Source organism: Carassius carassius, chromosome 12 (assembly GCF_963082965.1).
Source record: "Carassius carassius chromosome 12, fCarCar2.1, whole genome shotgun sequence".
Lineage (NCBI taxonomy): Eukaryota > Metazoa > Chordata > Actinopteri > Cypriniformes > Cyprinidae > Carassius > Carassius carassius.
In genome coordinates, this window is record NC_081766.1 from 9,872,672 (window position 1) to 9,888,511 (window position 15,840).

General features: G+C 36.6%; 2 protein-coding genes and 1 pseudogene across 2 annotated transcripts; all 3 read left to right on the forward strand.

The window, feature by feature from the left end:
* The first annotated feature begins 3,709 nt into the window (after window positions 1–3,709).
* hbl4 (hexose-binding lectin 4) lies at window positions 3,710–5,984 on the forward strand. Its single transcript, XM_059562771.1, is given in 6 exon segments — window positions 3,710–3,920; window positions 3,923–3,937; window positions 5,027–5,104; window positions 5,348–5,403; window positions 5,405–5,435; window positions 5,542–5,984. Coding segments are annotated over 6 exon segments (729 nt in total). The 5' UTR covers window positions 3,710–3,751; the 3' UTR covers window positions 5,922–5,984.
* A 138-nt stretch (window positions 5,985–6,122) lies between these two features.
* On the forward strand, window positions 6,123–10,993 carry zgc:66427 (uncharacterized protein LOC406256 homolog). The gene is made up of 5 exons (XM_059563389.1): window positions 6,123–6,918; window positions 8,342–8,437; window positions 8,523–8,628; window positions 8,722–8,814; window positions 8,988–10,993. Exons 1-4 carry the CDS (start codon window positions 6,414–6,416, stop codon window positions 8,777–8,779), a joined length of 765 nt encoding a protein of 254 aa, XP_059419372.1. The 5' UTR covers window positions 6,123–6,413; the 3' UTR covers window positions 8,780–8,814; window positions 8,988–10,993.
* A 2,577-nt stretch (window positions 10,994–13,570) lies between these two features.
* On the forward strand, window positions 13,571–15,806 carry LOC132154727 (protein lifeguard 1-like; annotated as a pseudogene).
* Window positions 15,807–15,840: the final 34 nt, after the last annotated feature.

Genomic DNA, 15,840 nt, shown 5'->3' on the forward strand with positions numbered 1-15,840 from the left:
TTTGTCATGAATCAAAGAGTGTCTTATTTCAATGCAGATCAGACATTATGTTTGTTTATAATGTTTACACAAATAATGCCAAGTTTATACTCTCTAAACTGGTTCGTTAGTGAGAACATAAGTGGGAACATAAGACTGTTCATGTCATTTTAGACACACACTTTAGTTGTAAAGAATAGAGTAAAAGAACAAAATGTAAGACCAGTCTACACCAGTCACAAATGCTTTATTAATTAATAAAATGCTCTAGTTCTGATGGCTAACATTAAACAGTAATCAGGCTTTGGCTTTTGAATGAAATAAGCAAACCCGAGTTGATAGATGGACATTTCTAAAACATGGTGAATATTATATAGAATTTTGTAGTGTTGTTTTATCTAGTTGGTGCACAGGGACCCCCCGGGTAAAATAGGACCTACAGGTCCTGCAGGTACTTCTGGCCCCAAAGGAGAGAAGGGAAGTCTAGGTCCACCAGGTAAAATAAAATAAATACATTTGAATAAACTTAAGTAGTACCATCATATTTGAATTTGATTTTTATCGTTGTTACTATTGGTGGTAGGGGTGATGAAATTTAGATTTCCATTCTATAACACTGAATAATATGTCTTATTAAGATGTTTTTCTAATGTGTAGTTTTTATTGTGTAATGTAATTTAATTATTACCATTGTTGTGATTCACATGATGAATGTTTAAGTCTGTGTGTGACTTCAGCATATTACCACTCACTATTGAAGGATTATATAAAATGCATATCAAGGTATTTATGAAAAATAAAATCTCAAAAAGGTCATCATCAAACACACACATAATAATGCTTTAATTAAAAAACAGGTCATTTTATTAAAGCAACCTATTTATTACTTTTCTTTGAAATCATATAACTCTGATTTCATGATGCATTTCTCCATTAATAGAGAGGAAATTATAGTAACATAAATGAAGTTTCAAGTGCCCAACCAAAGGGAATGCTAATCACTATAATGGTGAGCTAAAAAAAAAAAAACGGCAATTAGCAACATATTAGTGCACTGCTGCCTCTCACTGGTTTATTAATGTCATTGGTTCCTTTGTGGCTACTTGAATATTTTAAGTAAGTGTCACTCAAAACAGTAAGTAAAATGTTTTATTTGCCTTGAAAGTAGCTGAAACTTAATAAAACCTAGTAAGTATAACGACTAAGTAAAGATAACTAATTAAATCTAAGTAAGGTAAACTATTGGATTTTACAGTGTATATAAGAACTGTTTGTTCATATAAAATTCATCTGATTTATATAAAATGTTATTCCTAAAAACATGTTTTTTTTTTCTAAATGTTGAAAGCATTTTCTTATTCAGAACCCCCTTTGTAAAAACCTTTAACTCTGATATGTGAAATTATAGTTTTAAACCTTGCTTTTTCCAGTGTTCAGATTTGTGTTCTAGATACTGGTGCATTAGAAAATGCCTCATTTGCATATTTAAACATAATACAGCATCTTAACGTACTTTGACTAATCCCATCATATGTGAAATAGGCATCTGATAGAATGTAAGTACACACACATATCTGCAATATTAATATGTTATTAACAATGGACATAGAAGGCACAGTATAATTCACATTGTCAAATGTATCCTTAAAAACAAATTACAGTGCATGAAATGTTTTTTTTTAACAAATTAATAAATGCATTATTATGATTATTGGTCATAAATCAAAGTGTCTCTTTTGTTTCATTCCAAATCTGACATTAACTGCACAACTAACAGAACTTTAAATCAACTTAAAAATGGAAATTAATGAAATTCTACTTACAACTTAAAACTGATAAGATACCAAAATCGCAACATACACAACCACAAAGTAACAAACATGAACTTCTTTCCGACAGTTACATCTGAGCCCTGCATTAGCTTTACCATACTTCAGCTGAAAGAGTGTATAGGGTAATCTACAGATGGTATTAAATCAGTTAGTGGGTAAAAGTTTCTTGCAGGAGCTTTTTTTTTTTTTATCTGTTCAAACAAAGTGAATTTGCACCAGACAAACACAACAGACAAAGAGATAGAGGGGGAATTTTGATACGCATGCCAACCTCTAACTTTTACTAAATGGATGAAAAATGAATCTAGTGATTGTTGTAGGAATGAGGACTGTTGCCATCTGCACAGATGGTAAATGGAATCATGTTCCATAAAAACTCAGAGTGCATTTGAAGCAATTATTTAGTTTCAAACATAAATTGTGAGTAATAATGATTGATTGATTGATTGATTAAACTTTATTGTCCTCAAGGGCAATTCTTTGTGTAGACAGCAGTATACACATACACATACATATAACAACACAACACTCAAATTACAATAACTCATTTAAAAACCTAACCTTAATGTTCTGGTTAGGCTACAGTCATTGCCTTTTGCGTAAGCAAAACCATGAGTTCAAAATCAATCATTAACATTTATTGTAAACGTTGGATCTTGTTGTATTGTATAAAACTTATCAAACATACATCAAGTATTTTTGAATTTGGACATCTGTATTTGGAATCACAAATTATTTCAACACTATAAGAAAAAAAAAGTAATTAGAAAAATGGCAAATGTACTGGTTATGTTCTGCCTCTGTTAAACTGACAGATGTTTCATTTAACCCTAATACACATCACAATAAAAAGCGTAATACAATTACAGAAAACATCTTAAAAAAATCTATACGGACCATATATTATGGAGTTTTATCTTTAAATATGATTAACATATTTTGCACAAATCTAGATGATAAGGGATAATATTTATCTTGTCAGTTACATAATCGTATTATTAAATTAATGTTAAAGTTAATGGAAAACTACAGACTATTTTCATGTTATTTTCAAGTTATATCACAGAGGCATCATACCAGAAGGATCAAAACCAATTTGATACACTGTTAAGATACATAATAATGAACCATGACCATAAATTTGACCAACAATGATCTGCTTTCTATCATTCAAAGAAATTGAGCCCTTTACAGCTTAAGTTGAACTTAAAGTATGTCCAAAAGTGTATTTTATATATAACAGATAGCTAAATGGGTTGGAAAAGTTTCTCTCAGGAGCTCAAACATATGATGTCCTGGAGTTCTTTCAGCTGTTCAAACACAGTGCATCTGCATTAAACAAATTCTGAGAATCTATTGGAAAAAGTAACCTTGCGTAATAAGTTGATAGACCTTGATGATTAGGTCATGGATCAAAGTTTTGTCATTGTACTCTGACCTGGGTAACTACGTCACTGAAATTAGATGAAGGGTTTGTTTACAGTCGTGTTCTCTTTTAGTACTGATCGCCAGGCCTGAACTGTTGGCATATGCTTCTGGTATGGATTTTTAAAAAGCATTAAACAAAAGAGTGAAGTACATGTCAGTAGTTTGTTTTGCTGTTCAGGTCTCAGTGTTTTATATTTTTGATATGAGAACACTGTTGGGCAGAATTTTTATTTTATTTTTTTACATTCAACAGACAATTGAAGTGTAAGAGAAAAAGTCACACTTGTTGGTCTTAATTTACCTTCTTTTAATTTTTCATTGTGAACTTGTTTGCAATCAATAAGAAAGAATAAGAATGTCAAATATCGTTTTTCAGAGTGAAATTAAATTTTTATAAAGTAAAAATAATTGTATAAACGGTAAAAAATATTTTTCGTTTGGACTCGAGGGCGCTTGTTCTCTGAGGGTGCGGCAAAATAAGTCCTGCTTGTTTTTCACACAGTGAACAGCAGATGGCGCTGTTAATGCATCAGCTCTGTGCGGCGCTGCTCCTGATGGAGTTGGTGCAGCTACTAGCTGCAGCTGAAAGTAGTTGTCCATCCTATGCTGGGGTCCCGGGCACACCGGGACACAACGGCAGCCCTGGCAGAGATGGAAGAGACGGGTTTCCAGGACCAAAAGGGAAAAAGGAGATCCAGGTTTATCCTTTTAGTTGTTGGTGTGTTATGTTTAAGATAAAGGGTTAGTTCATCGAAAAATCATAATTATGTCATTAATAACTCACCCTCATGTCGTTCCAAACACGTGAGACCTCCGTTTATCCTTGGAACACAGTTTAAGATATTTTAGATTTAGTCCGAGAGCTCTCAGTCCCTCCATTGAAACTGTGTGTACAGTCTACTGTCCATGTCCAGAAAGGTAAGAAAAACATCTTCAAAGTAGTCCATGTGACATCAGAGAGTCAGTTAGAATTTTTTGAAGCATCGAAAATACATTTTGGTCCAAAAATAGCAAAAACTACGACTTTATTCAGCATTGTCTTCTCTTCTGTGTCTGTTGTGAGAGAGTTCAAAACAAAGCAGTTTGTGATATCCGGTTTGCGAACAAATCATTCGATGTAACCGGATCTTTTTGAACCAGTTCACCAAATCGAACTGAATCGTTTTAAACGGTTCGCGTCTCCAATACGCATAATCCACAAATGACTTAAGCTGTTAACTTTTTTAATGTGGCTGACACTCCGTCTGAATTCAAACAAACCAATATCCCGGAGTAATTCATTTACTCAAACGGTACACTGACCGAACTGCTGTAAAACTGAACTGAAGATGAACACCGGATATCACTAAACTGCTTTGTTTTGAACTCTCTCACAACAGACACGGAAGAGAAGACAATGATGAATAAAGTCATAGTTTTTGCTATTTTTGGACCAAAATGTATTTTCGATGCTTCAAAAAATTCTAACTGACCCTCTGATGTCACATGGACTACTTTGAAGATGTTTTTCTTACCTTTCTGGACATGGACAGTATACCGTACACACAGTTTCAATGGAGGGACTGAGAGCTCTCGGACTAAATCTAAAATATCTTAAACTGTGTTCCAAAGATAAACAGAGGTTTAACGGGTTTGGAACGACATGAGGGTGAGTTATTAATGACATAATTATGATTTTTCGATGAACTAACCCTTTAAGTCATAAAATTAGATGTAGAACATAATGCAGACAGGTAAGGTACTGTAGATCTGAGAAAAGAGATTTAATAATCAGTCTTACTCTGCAGGAGTTGGTGCACAGGGACCCCCAGGGAAAATAGGACCACCTGGTGTTGCTGGCCCTAAAGGAGACAAAGGGAATCCAGGTACAACCAGGTAAAAATTTTGATCTCTTTTCTTGGTTCATGTCTCTTTTCTTCTGAAAAAAATCAGTCAAACAATGAATAAATAATGAGATTATATCATGTAAAATTTGTGAAGCTCTTGACTGTGATCAAGTATTTTCTTTTAACCATATCTTAATTGAGTTTATAGTTGCATACAGACGGAAATTTAGCTACTTCTTAGTATTTTCTGCTTCTGATATTCACTCTGATATGCTTTTACAGGCACTGGTGTTCAAAGCGCATTAGTAACACAACTTAAATCAGATGTCAAATACCTAACAGACAGACAGACTCACTACAGTTCAGAAAGGTAGAATTTTCCTAATGTTTGCACTATAAATATTTAGTTTATTCGTGTAAGAATGTGTTTATAAGATAATGGCTTTTAAAATGTCTGTTTTTATTTTTATGTTTAGTCCTAGGATTTCGCAAATTCAGGAAAGCGGGACAGAAATATTATGTGTCTGATGAGCTGGTGGGAAATTTTAAACAGGCAGAGATTTTCTGTTCTGAAAATGGGGCTAAAATTGTCCTGCCAAGAAGTGAAGATGAGAATATAGTCCTTACTTCAATGCAGGCTGCCCTTGGGTCTACTAACGTATTTGTTGGTGCAACAGACATAAAAAAAGAAGGACATTTTGTGGATATGAGTGACCAACCATCAACTTTCACCAACTGGAAGGATAAAGAGCCAAATGATTATAATGGAGAAGAGGACTGTACAGCTATTTACAAAAGTGGTTTGTGGAATGACATTACCTGTAATTCAGAGTGGCATGTGGTGTGTGAACTGTGAAACAGATTGCGAAGTTTTACTGCTCTGATGTTTGAATGAAGAATAAACGAAATCTTATAAAGTTAATTATATACTCTCGTAAACTGACTGAACTGGTGAACTATATCTTGTGGTAAACTACAAGGAACATAAAATCACATACATTTCAAACATTCATATGCCTGCCCTATGATTGGATAAAAAGTTAATTTATAGTGTGACGTCACACTGTCGGTTGAACGAAGAAGGAAAGAGGCTAACTTCCGTTATTATCCGTACTAGAACAGGGACCACAGAACATAGGTGCAAGGAAAATGTGGTAGACTGTGGTCTTAACTGAAAGAGAAATTAAAACGCAGCACATCTCAGTGCTAACTTTATGAATTTGAAATAAATGTGGCATATGGTTAAGTTATATGGCCTAAGGGCTTTGTGAAGGGAGCAGTCGGGTTAGCTGATCAGACATCGATCGATCGGTTTTAGGGAGTGCGAGAGCTCTGCGCGCGGTTGAACATGGGGACGAGATCGAGTCGCTTACACGAGGAGGCTGCTTCGACACATTTCGATAAAGATGGCATCAAGAGAGAGTCCTGTCGACGAATCAGAAGCACCAGGCCCACTAGCCTCATGGTGGAGTTCTCCGGGAGTTTCGACCATGATTCAGAGACGAACCGCAGCCGGTCGGAAGAGGGCAGCGACTCGGATACCGGGCAGCAGGCGAGCAGCGACGGCAGTCCCGCCGACAGCCACATGTCCCCGTCTCTGAGCAGCCAGGCCACGCCGACGGACGACAACGGGGCCGAGGAGAAACGCGAGGAGGATGGCAGTCCAGGAGGCCCAGCGAGCAGGGAGGAAACAGGCCGTGCACCGCAGCGCACTTTCTCGGAGCGTTTGCCTGGAGGTCGCCATTCTTCCGCTAGCGGCGTCACAGCCAGGTCCGCCCGGGTGAGGGGCACTCACGCCCGGCCAGTGTCCGAGGCGTGGATCGGCCTCTACAGAGTCAACAACCGCCACGGTGGTAAGACTCGGCTGTCGTTTCCCTCATTAGTCATTTCAGACGTGACACCCTATTCAGTTCCAGTTCTATTATTAAAACCTGTACTGTTTACATCGAACAACACACACACCACATTATGTATTAACCAGAATAATTTTATGGGCAATTTCATGGTATTAATGAAAAGTCATCGTTTATTCATCCTTATGTTGTTTCAGATCTATATTAGTTTCATTAAAAGATGTTAGACAGCCCTCTTCAATATTAACTTTCAAGTGACTGCTTCAGCCAGTCACTAAAATTAATCTCAGTTTGGTTTTCCACATGCAAAAGTCGATCCAACGTTTATTAACCTAGTTAGCCTAATGAAAGTTTGGTAACACATTACTGTATTTTGATAAACATTTGTTAGCAATCATTAACAATGACTGGCAATAATATTTTAAAGCATTTATTAAGTTTAGTTAATGTTAACTTCAACATGTATTAATATATTATTAGAATAAAAATATTTTTATAATATGTAGTGGTCCCAAGCTAATATGAACCAACAAAGAATAAATAATGCAATAAATGTTTTGCTCATTGTTAAAGCTTTAACTAATGGGAAATTATTGTAAAGTGTTACAGAAAGTTTATATACATAATAAAGTAGACAACAAACCCAATTTGACAGTAATGTGAGTGAATTTTCTGTAGTATCTGTTTTAAACCAAGTAAAACATGGAAGGTGATTAAGAAATATTAACTGGTCTGGACGAGACTAATGAGCTTGCAGTGTAATTAAGATTTGGGTTTGTAGGCATTTCAAGCATTCCTGACAGGATGATCCATGATGGATTTAAACAATGACCAGAGGTAAACCCAGTTCACTTGATGATCTTTGGGTATTTTTTGCACTACCGTATTTTTCGGACTATAAGTCGCACCTGAGTATAAGTCGCATCAGTCCAAAAATACGTCATGATGAGGAAAAAACATATATAAGTGGCACTGGACTATAAGTCGCATTTATTTAGAACCAAGAGAAAACATTACCGTCTCCAGCCGCGAGAGGGCGCTCCTTGTTTTCGGCGTAGACTACAGGAGCACTTAGCAGCATAGAGTGCCCTCTCGCTGCTGGAGACGGTAATGTTTTCTCTTGGTTCATGTCTCTTAGTTAATTTCTCTTGGTTCATGTCAAATTAATTTTGATAAATAAGTCGCCCCTGACTGTAAGTCGCAGGACCAGCCAAACTATGAAAAAAAGTGCGACTTATAGTCTGGAAAATACGGTATATTGGTCAGTTGGCTGTAGTCCAGCCAGAAGGTTCAGAAAAGTGGGCCACATGGGCACATGCTCACCAATCTATTACTGTGACTGGCCTGTATATCACAAAACCCTTTCTACATCTCCATTTTACAATGCTAGACAACTTGCTTGATTGTTCCCCGTCCTTTCCAGCTATTCGTTGTCCCTTCTGCACCAAGCCTTTCCCTGGAGGGCGAATCGAGGACCATCTTCTAAGTTGTCTGACTTCTCCACCTCTTCCTTATAACAGTAAGCATTCCATTTGTTTTTATTGTTGTTTTTCTTTCATCTGCTAATAACTTAGTTGTTAATTCCCTCCTATCTTGTCCAACAGCTGATGTGCTAGCTAAGGACAGTGGAGAGTGTTCAATCTGTCTCGAAGACCTGCTACAGGGGGAAACCATCGCTCGACTGGCCTGCCTGTGTGTCTACCATAAGAGGTAACCATAACTATCCTAAATCCAAATAATAAGAGTGAGGATTTGCTATACAAATGCTATCAAATATGTAATGGCTGATATTTCTCTAAATAGCTGCATTGACACATGGAGCAAAGTGAAGCCATGCTGCCCTGAGCATCCTTTTGATTGATTAATGTCTTCACGTGCAATGACACTTTGACTCAGGTGAGTTTGGTTATTCAAGTAACATATTCAATGGATCCATTGGTGAGGATGTGATGTAATGCTAAGTTTCTTGAAATTCATTCTTATGAAACAAACTTATCTACATCTTGGATGACCTGAGGGTGAGTAACTTAACATTTTAAGTGTATATTGTCTCTGCTTCATGTTTTTAGGAGACAATACCCCCTTGCAAGAGCATATATTTTCTGATGAGAGGATTGGGAGAAAGACACAAAGGAACAAAAACAAATAACAAGCATCAACACTTATGGCCAGATTAATCAGTCTGGCATTGAGTGAGCCTGGCTTTAACTATCTGATGTGATTCTTGAGACTTGGCTTTTCTCTTCCCTACAGCACCTTCATGAAGGGAAGGTTTGTTCTGCTTGCCTTTCCTCTCTAAACTCTTTACTTTATAGCTCCGAGTGAAACTAGTAAACTGAACAGAACTTTGTAAAAGAAACATGTAAATAGAGAGAAGTTACACATGGATCGCCTCTCTTCATGGACATCTTGATGGTGTTCTTCTTACCATGGAAACATGGCGATCTGTAATTTATGCCAGGCTTAGAGTTTGGTTTTGTGCAGCCTGCTGGGGTGGCAATGGCCTGAATGAACTACTTGATTTTGTAGAGTGTGTTGGGAAGATCCCGGATGAAAGCAGATGAGTTGTACATGCGTAAATATTGCACAGGATTACATATGAGGCATGATGACTTATATTTTTGGGGGATAATCTTTTACCCTTTTCCATTTTTGTTGTTGTTGGAACATTGAAAGGCAGAGTGAAATTTCCAATAGATTTGTTCAATTTGAACTACCATAAATAGTGATTTTATCCATCATTGAGGCAAAACTCCTTCTCATTACCACATCAAGCTCTTTTAACCTCTTGATCTGACTGCTTTTACTTTTGTTAACAGATCAGAGCGATACTTCCACTAGTTAGGACACTAGATGTTATTGATTGCAGTGAAGTGAGTGTGTGAAAAGTGTATACTCAAATGCAGAAGATTTTGATGTTATGATGACGGCATGTACTACTCTTGGAGGGAAGGTTTCTGAAATTGCCTCTTTGCATCTCAGACGTAGTAGCCTAGAGAAATCCTGTCTCTTTACACCAGGCTTCCTCTACGTTGAATGAGGCCATCTGTGGTGTGGAGATGTATGTCAGTCGCAGTAATGCCATATGGCGCATGCTTTGCCCGAGGATGGCGATTGTGAATAGCTGATGGGTAGCTATGACAATGTCATCGACCTCCTTCAAAAGAACAATGGAATAAATATGACGGAAAGGTAATAGTTTATTTTTTTAGACAGACCTACACAGGGTAAATACTTTGAGAAGATTTGTCATGTTTTGAGGTTTATGGGGTTTGCTGATTGTGGGTGTTAACATATTCATTGTTCTATTGTGTCTTGTAGAGGTCATTTTTCTGTTACTTTTTTTTGCCTTAGCTTGAGGAATCATATTTTCAGTGGCAAGACCTCTGAACGGAGAATTTGCTTTCCTTAGCACATAGGTTACTTCTAACTTTGAAAGTATAGTAATGTGTTTCCTTTACAGGACAGTCTGACGGTTCTTTCCAATTGAAAACATGAGAAATGCCAAGTGTGTGTGAGTCAAAAGCAAAAGTCATTCTTACAGTTATTATGTTTTGTGTAGGGGAGGTATTGTCAGAGTATTTTGACAATCTTTTAAGCTCTCCAAGTTAGCTTTTGCCCTTTAACTTAATGTGGTGCCATACCTCAATATCCATATTTACTATAATAACATGGGGCTTAGCTAACTCCAAAGGTGTTGCTTGTTTAGTTTTTTTTCTTGAAATGTTATGTATACACAGTATAAATACCATAGCAAGTTCTGTAATTATTCAATGCTAAGGGTCTCTACCTGCTTGATCCTGTGTTCTGACAGTTGTTGGTCAAATATGAATGAGTGGGGAATGGTCTTTAGGTCAATATGATTTGCGTATATTCACATCCCCAAACACAGACAATCTGCCTTCATTCTGCTAAAGAACAATTGAGTATTTATTAAAGTGTAAATATGTATCACATTTCAAAATGGCTTTGTCTTTTGTTTGTCCATGATGTTGTTTCTATGCCTAAATCTTTTGTATGTCTGAAAAAAACAATTTTTATATGTATTTTTTACAATAAATATGCTTAAGTGTGATGGTTGTTGTGCTTCGGATCATCTTTGCTAATGGAAATATTACATTTTACATGTACATTTACTGGCTACTTTATTAGGTACACCTTGCTAGTAATAGGTTGGACCCCCTTTTGCCTTCAGAACTGCCTTAATTCTTCGTGGCATAGATTCAACAAGGTGTTGTAAACATTCCTCAGAGATTTTGGTCCATATTGACATGATAGCATCACGCAGTTGCTGCAGATTTGTCGGCTGCACATCCATGATGCAAATCTCCCGTTCCACCACATCCCAAAGCTTCTCTATTGGATTGAAATCTGGTGACTGTGGAGGCCATTTGAGTAAAGTGAACTCATTTTCATGTTCAAGAAACCAGTCTGAGGTTTTTTGAGCTTTGTGATGTGGTGCATTATCCTGCCGGAAGTAGCCATCAGTAGATGGGTACACTCTAGTTACAAAGGAAAGGACATGATCCGCAACAATACCTGGGTAGGCTGTGGCGTTTAAACGATGCTCAATTGGTACCAAAGGGCCCAAAGTGTGCCAAGAACATATCTACACCATTACACCACCACCACCAGCCTGAACCATTGAGACAATGCAGGATGGATCCATGCTTTCAAGTTCTTTAAGCCAAATTCTGACCCTACCATCTGAGAGTTGCAGCAGAAATTGGGATGACTCAGACAAGGCAATGTTTTTCCAATCTTCTACGGTCCAATTTTGGTGAGCCTGTGTGAATTGTAGCCTCCGTTTCCTGTTCTTGGCTGACAGGAGCAGCACCTGTTGTGGTCTTCTGCTGCTGTAGCCCATCTGCTTTAGGGTTCAACATGTTGTGCATTCAGAGATGGTATTCTGCATAACTTTGTTATAAAGAGTGGTTATTTGAGTTGCCTTTCTATCATCTCTAACCAGTCTGCCCATTCTCCTCTGACATCAGGATATTTTCTCTTTTTCGGACCATTCTCTGTAAACCCTAGAGATGGTTGTGTGTAAAAATCCCAGTAGATCAGCCTGTCTGGCAACAACCATTCCAAGTTTAAAGTCAATTAATCCCCTTTCTTCCCCATTCTGATGCTCGAACTTCACCACACCTAGATGCATTGAGTTGCTGCCATGTGATTGGCTGATTAGCAAGTTGTGTCAAGTAATTGAACAGGTGTAACTAATAAAGTGTCTGGTGAGTGTATATATACAGTGTGCAATGCACTGTCACCTTAATTTCATATTAGTTTTATGTTAAACATTTTAAATTCTGTTTAAAGGAAGGACTTGTGTCTGAGGTAAGTGGGTTTTGTCATGAAGTGTCAAAATTCTGTATAACCAATATTTCAACAGCTCTTGCTGCACTTGCATTTTGTGGTTGAATTTGTGAAACTTGTTAACCCTGCTCAGACCCCCATACATGCACAACAGGCAAACATAGTCAAAGTCAGCTTACTTTTACAAGTATAGTAGCTATTTTGGTGTCAAACAATACAACTGCTTACAAATTGCATAAAAGAAATGTTGTCATTTGACGGTGGAGTCATACTAATTCAAAAATTGGGCACTGAGATGAAGGAAGCCATTGGTGTGAACTTTTACATTAGCAACTTTTGGTAAACTGTGTGAACTACTTTACACCAGATTTTCCACAGAGGGTGTTTTGTAAATTATGTAATAGGAGGACATGGAACCCACTTTAGTCAGTGTGAAACGAAGATGAAGCTCTGAGTGCTCAGACTTCAAACCAGACCACACTGAGTGTAAGAATTATCATGGTAAGAGGTGTGTGTGTGTGTGTGTATATATATATATATATATATATATATATATATATTATAACAACAACACAAAATATTAATAGTAGTTATGTGCACGCAGAAATTGATTGTTCTCAATGGAAAAGAAAACTTATTACTAATCTAAAATAAATCTGATCTAAGTATAATCAAGTGATAAATAACTGAAATGCAAATGAGAACTAAAGCCAGCTTTTAACACTATATAACACTATATTCAGTTTAACACTGAATATTGCACTCTGTTTCTTTAATCAACTTTTAGTCAACAAATTGAGGATTTGGCCAATGTGCCATTTGTAATTCACTCAGCACTTCCAATTCAAATGAACTGCAATGCTACAGGTTTAGGTGAACTGTAAAATGATACACAAACATGCTGAAGTGGTACACATAAACGTATGCAGTCTTAAAGCTTCTTCTTTTTATGCACACACCTCATGAAAAAGTGATTTTTGGAATTTCTCATCTTTTCTGACAACTAAAAGAATTCATAAGAATAAATCATATTAAAGCGGAAATACATGAAGTATTGTAGTCAAATTATTATTAACAAATTTACAATTATATATTATTTACTCATGTTCATGGAGAAGAGAGATTTATTTTTAAACATTTGTAAAAAAAAAAAATTGTCTTCACAATATAGATATATTATTTATTTATAAATGTCTACTATTATTTATACTTTTTTAAAGTTGTGAATTTTACTAAAATGTTACTATTTTTCCCTATCTTTTTTTTTACCAGTTTTTCTTACATCAGTACTCTCAGGATCATCTTAACCTTTTGGTATATCAAATGGAACAACTCTAACAAACCACACAATAACAAATAAAAACTGCAGACCCGCACCATTTCCTGTGCACTGTGGTGTTTTGTTTTTCCGTGACTCATAAAAGACACTTCTACCTCAAAATGGAAAAATCTTTACCTGTTATTTTGACACTGTAGTCTCAACTAAACACATCTTGTTTAGGATGACGAATGTAGAGAGCCAAAAAACTTTGACTGAGACTGACCCTGATGGCACCAATGTATCCCCCACCTCCATACATGCCCCCTCCTTATCCTATGGGGCCTGTCATGTACCCTCAACCCATTCCTGTGCCAGTCAACTTTATCCAACCCAACCTGCCGCCAGAAGAGGCCAGCATCAGCAAAAGAGAAGAACTGAGTCCAGACCCAGCAGGTGTATTACTGTTTGCAAGATCCATGTAACATTTACTTAATAAAGACAAAACAATCTGAGCAATGTTTGAGAAATAACCATCTAATGACTTGAATGTCATCACAATCGTATTTTTCTTCTTTAACATAGCTGTATTTCCACCTGAGGAAAATCAGAAGATTGTGTCGTCATTTGATTGATGATACCGTTCGGAAAGCATTTATCAAAAAGCCATCATAAATGCAATGAGTGCTGGTCTTCACTGTCATTTCCATCTCTCTTTCCACCCATGCAGTGTGGTAACAATTCAGTTACTCGTCACGTTCACCGTAGTCTGTGTGTTCACCATCTCAAAGACAGTCAAGACAGCAGTTCAGGGTAACTTTTGTGGGTAGCTCAGTTCATACATTATCTTTGCAGTTGTGGGCACATGTCTTGCTGTGTTCTCCACATTCAGTCGCACACATCCTTTGAACCTGCTGGGACTGGTGAGTCTCTGTGTACTAATATGTCTTCATGCTGTGAATTAAATGAACATTACTGCAACCCAGAAAAGTCACCTACAGTAAGGAGATGATGAACATTTCTATCAAAATAGAGTGGCAAAATAGAGTCAGGCTCCAGAAATGAAAATCAGATTAATTTTCTCTATAGGGGAATTGATTTTGAACATTCATCAATCAGAGGTATATGCTTTTATTGAAGCCATCAGTCCACATTATTTTGAAACCACCCCCAATTCCTGGAAAAATGCTTAACTCGTGATTCTGCAAAGAAATCTTCACCAGGAGAACGGAGACAAACAAATTGCAGCAATTAAATTTGCTATTATATTTGTTGTAATGTTAAAAAATCTGGATTATTCTAAAAAAGTTGCATTAAAAATATTTGTCATTTGCATAAAGCATGCTTAACCATGTCCATAAGGGCTATCCTACTACTATTTTATGTTCACTTGCTGACTGGATGCTGCGTAACATGATATTTGAGTTAATGAAAAATGCATCATTTTCTGAACCTCTTAAAACATTTATATAACCCATTTATATAGATGTTTCGGACCTACGTGAAATGCATGTAAAGTCAAAATATCTCTAATAATGCATTTTATTTATTAAAAATAGAATTTTTGTATTTAGCACAAGGGTTTGTTTTTAAAGGTTTTTTGTGTTTATGTGTGATTTCAGGTGATCATGTTGAGTCTGTCCAACATGGTGGGAACTGTAGCCTCATATTATAACACAAGTGCTGTGGTCATCACTCTGGTCATCTCATTCACCATCATCATTTTCTCTTCCCAGGTACGTACAGTTTCTCTATAAATTGTCTCTAAAAATGTCTATGTAATTTAAAGCACTGAAATTACATAAGATAAAATTAAATCCTGAAAGACTAATGCAGAAAGGCATAACTGGTGTTTATAGTTGCTCTACAAGTTCTATATAAATTCTACATAAGCTCTACAGTTCCTTTGTTGTGATTCTTTACAGACTTTACAATCTGTAACAGTATTCTGCTCATACTGTCCATCAACTTACTCATGTTTGGGTTCTTCAGCATCTTTTTATACTCCAGTGTTCTGCAAATTCTCTACAGATGTCTGGGAGCCTTTCTTTATGCCTTGGTAAAGCATAATCAACATTTAATAATACTAACCACTTAAGAAAATACATGATGTAATTTGTGTCTCACTGTTTCCAATGTCTCTCACTCTCTAATGTAGTTTCTGGCAGTAGACTGTCAGTTGGTGATGGGCAGGCAAAAATACAGCCTTAATCCTGAAGAAGAGTATGTCTATGCTGCTTTAATCATCTACCTGGATATCATTCTGATATTCCTCTACACACTTATGATTATAGGTGGAGGCTCCAAAAACTAAACTCACACATAAATATCTTGTGGCACTCCCAATC

Bases quoted from the DNA above. Each gene is read 5' to 3' on its own strand.
- zgc:66427 (XM_059563389.1), top strand. From the start codon at position 6,414: ATGGGGACGAGATCGAGTCGCTTACACGAGGAGGCTGCTTCGACACAT. The intron at 6,919-8,341 runs GTAAGACTCGGC...CGTCCTTTCCAG, and splicing joins AGTCAACAACCGCCACGGTG to CTATTCGTTGTCCCTTCTGC. The intron at 8,629-8,721 runs GTAACCATAACT...TTCTCTAAATAG, and splicing joins CTGTGTGTCTACCATAAGAG to CTGCATTGACACATGGAGCA.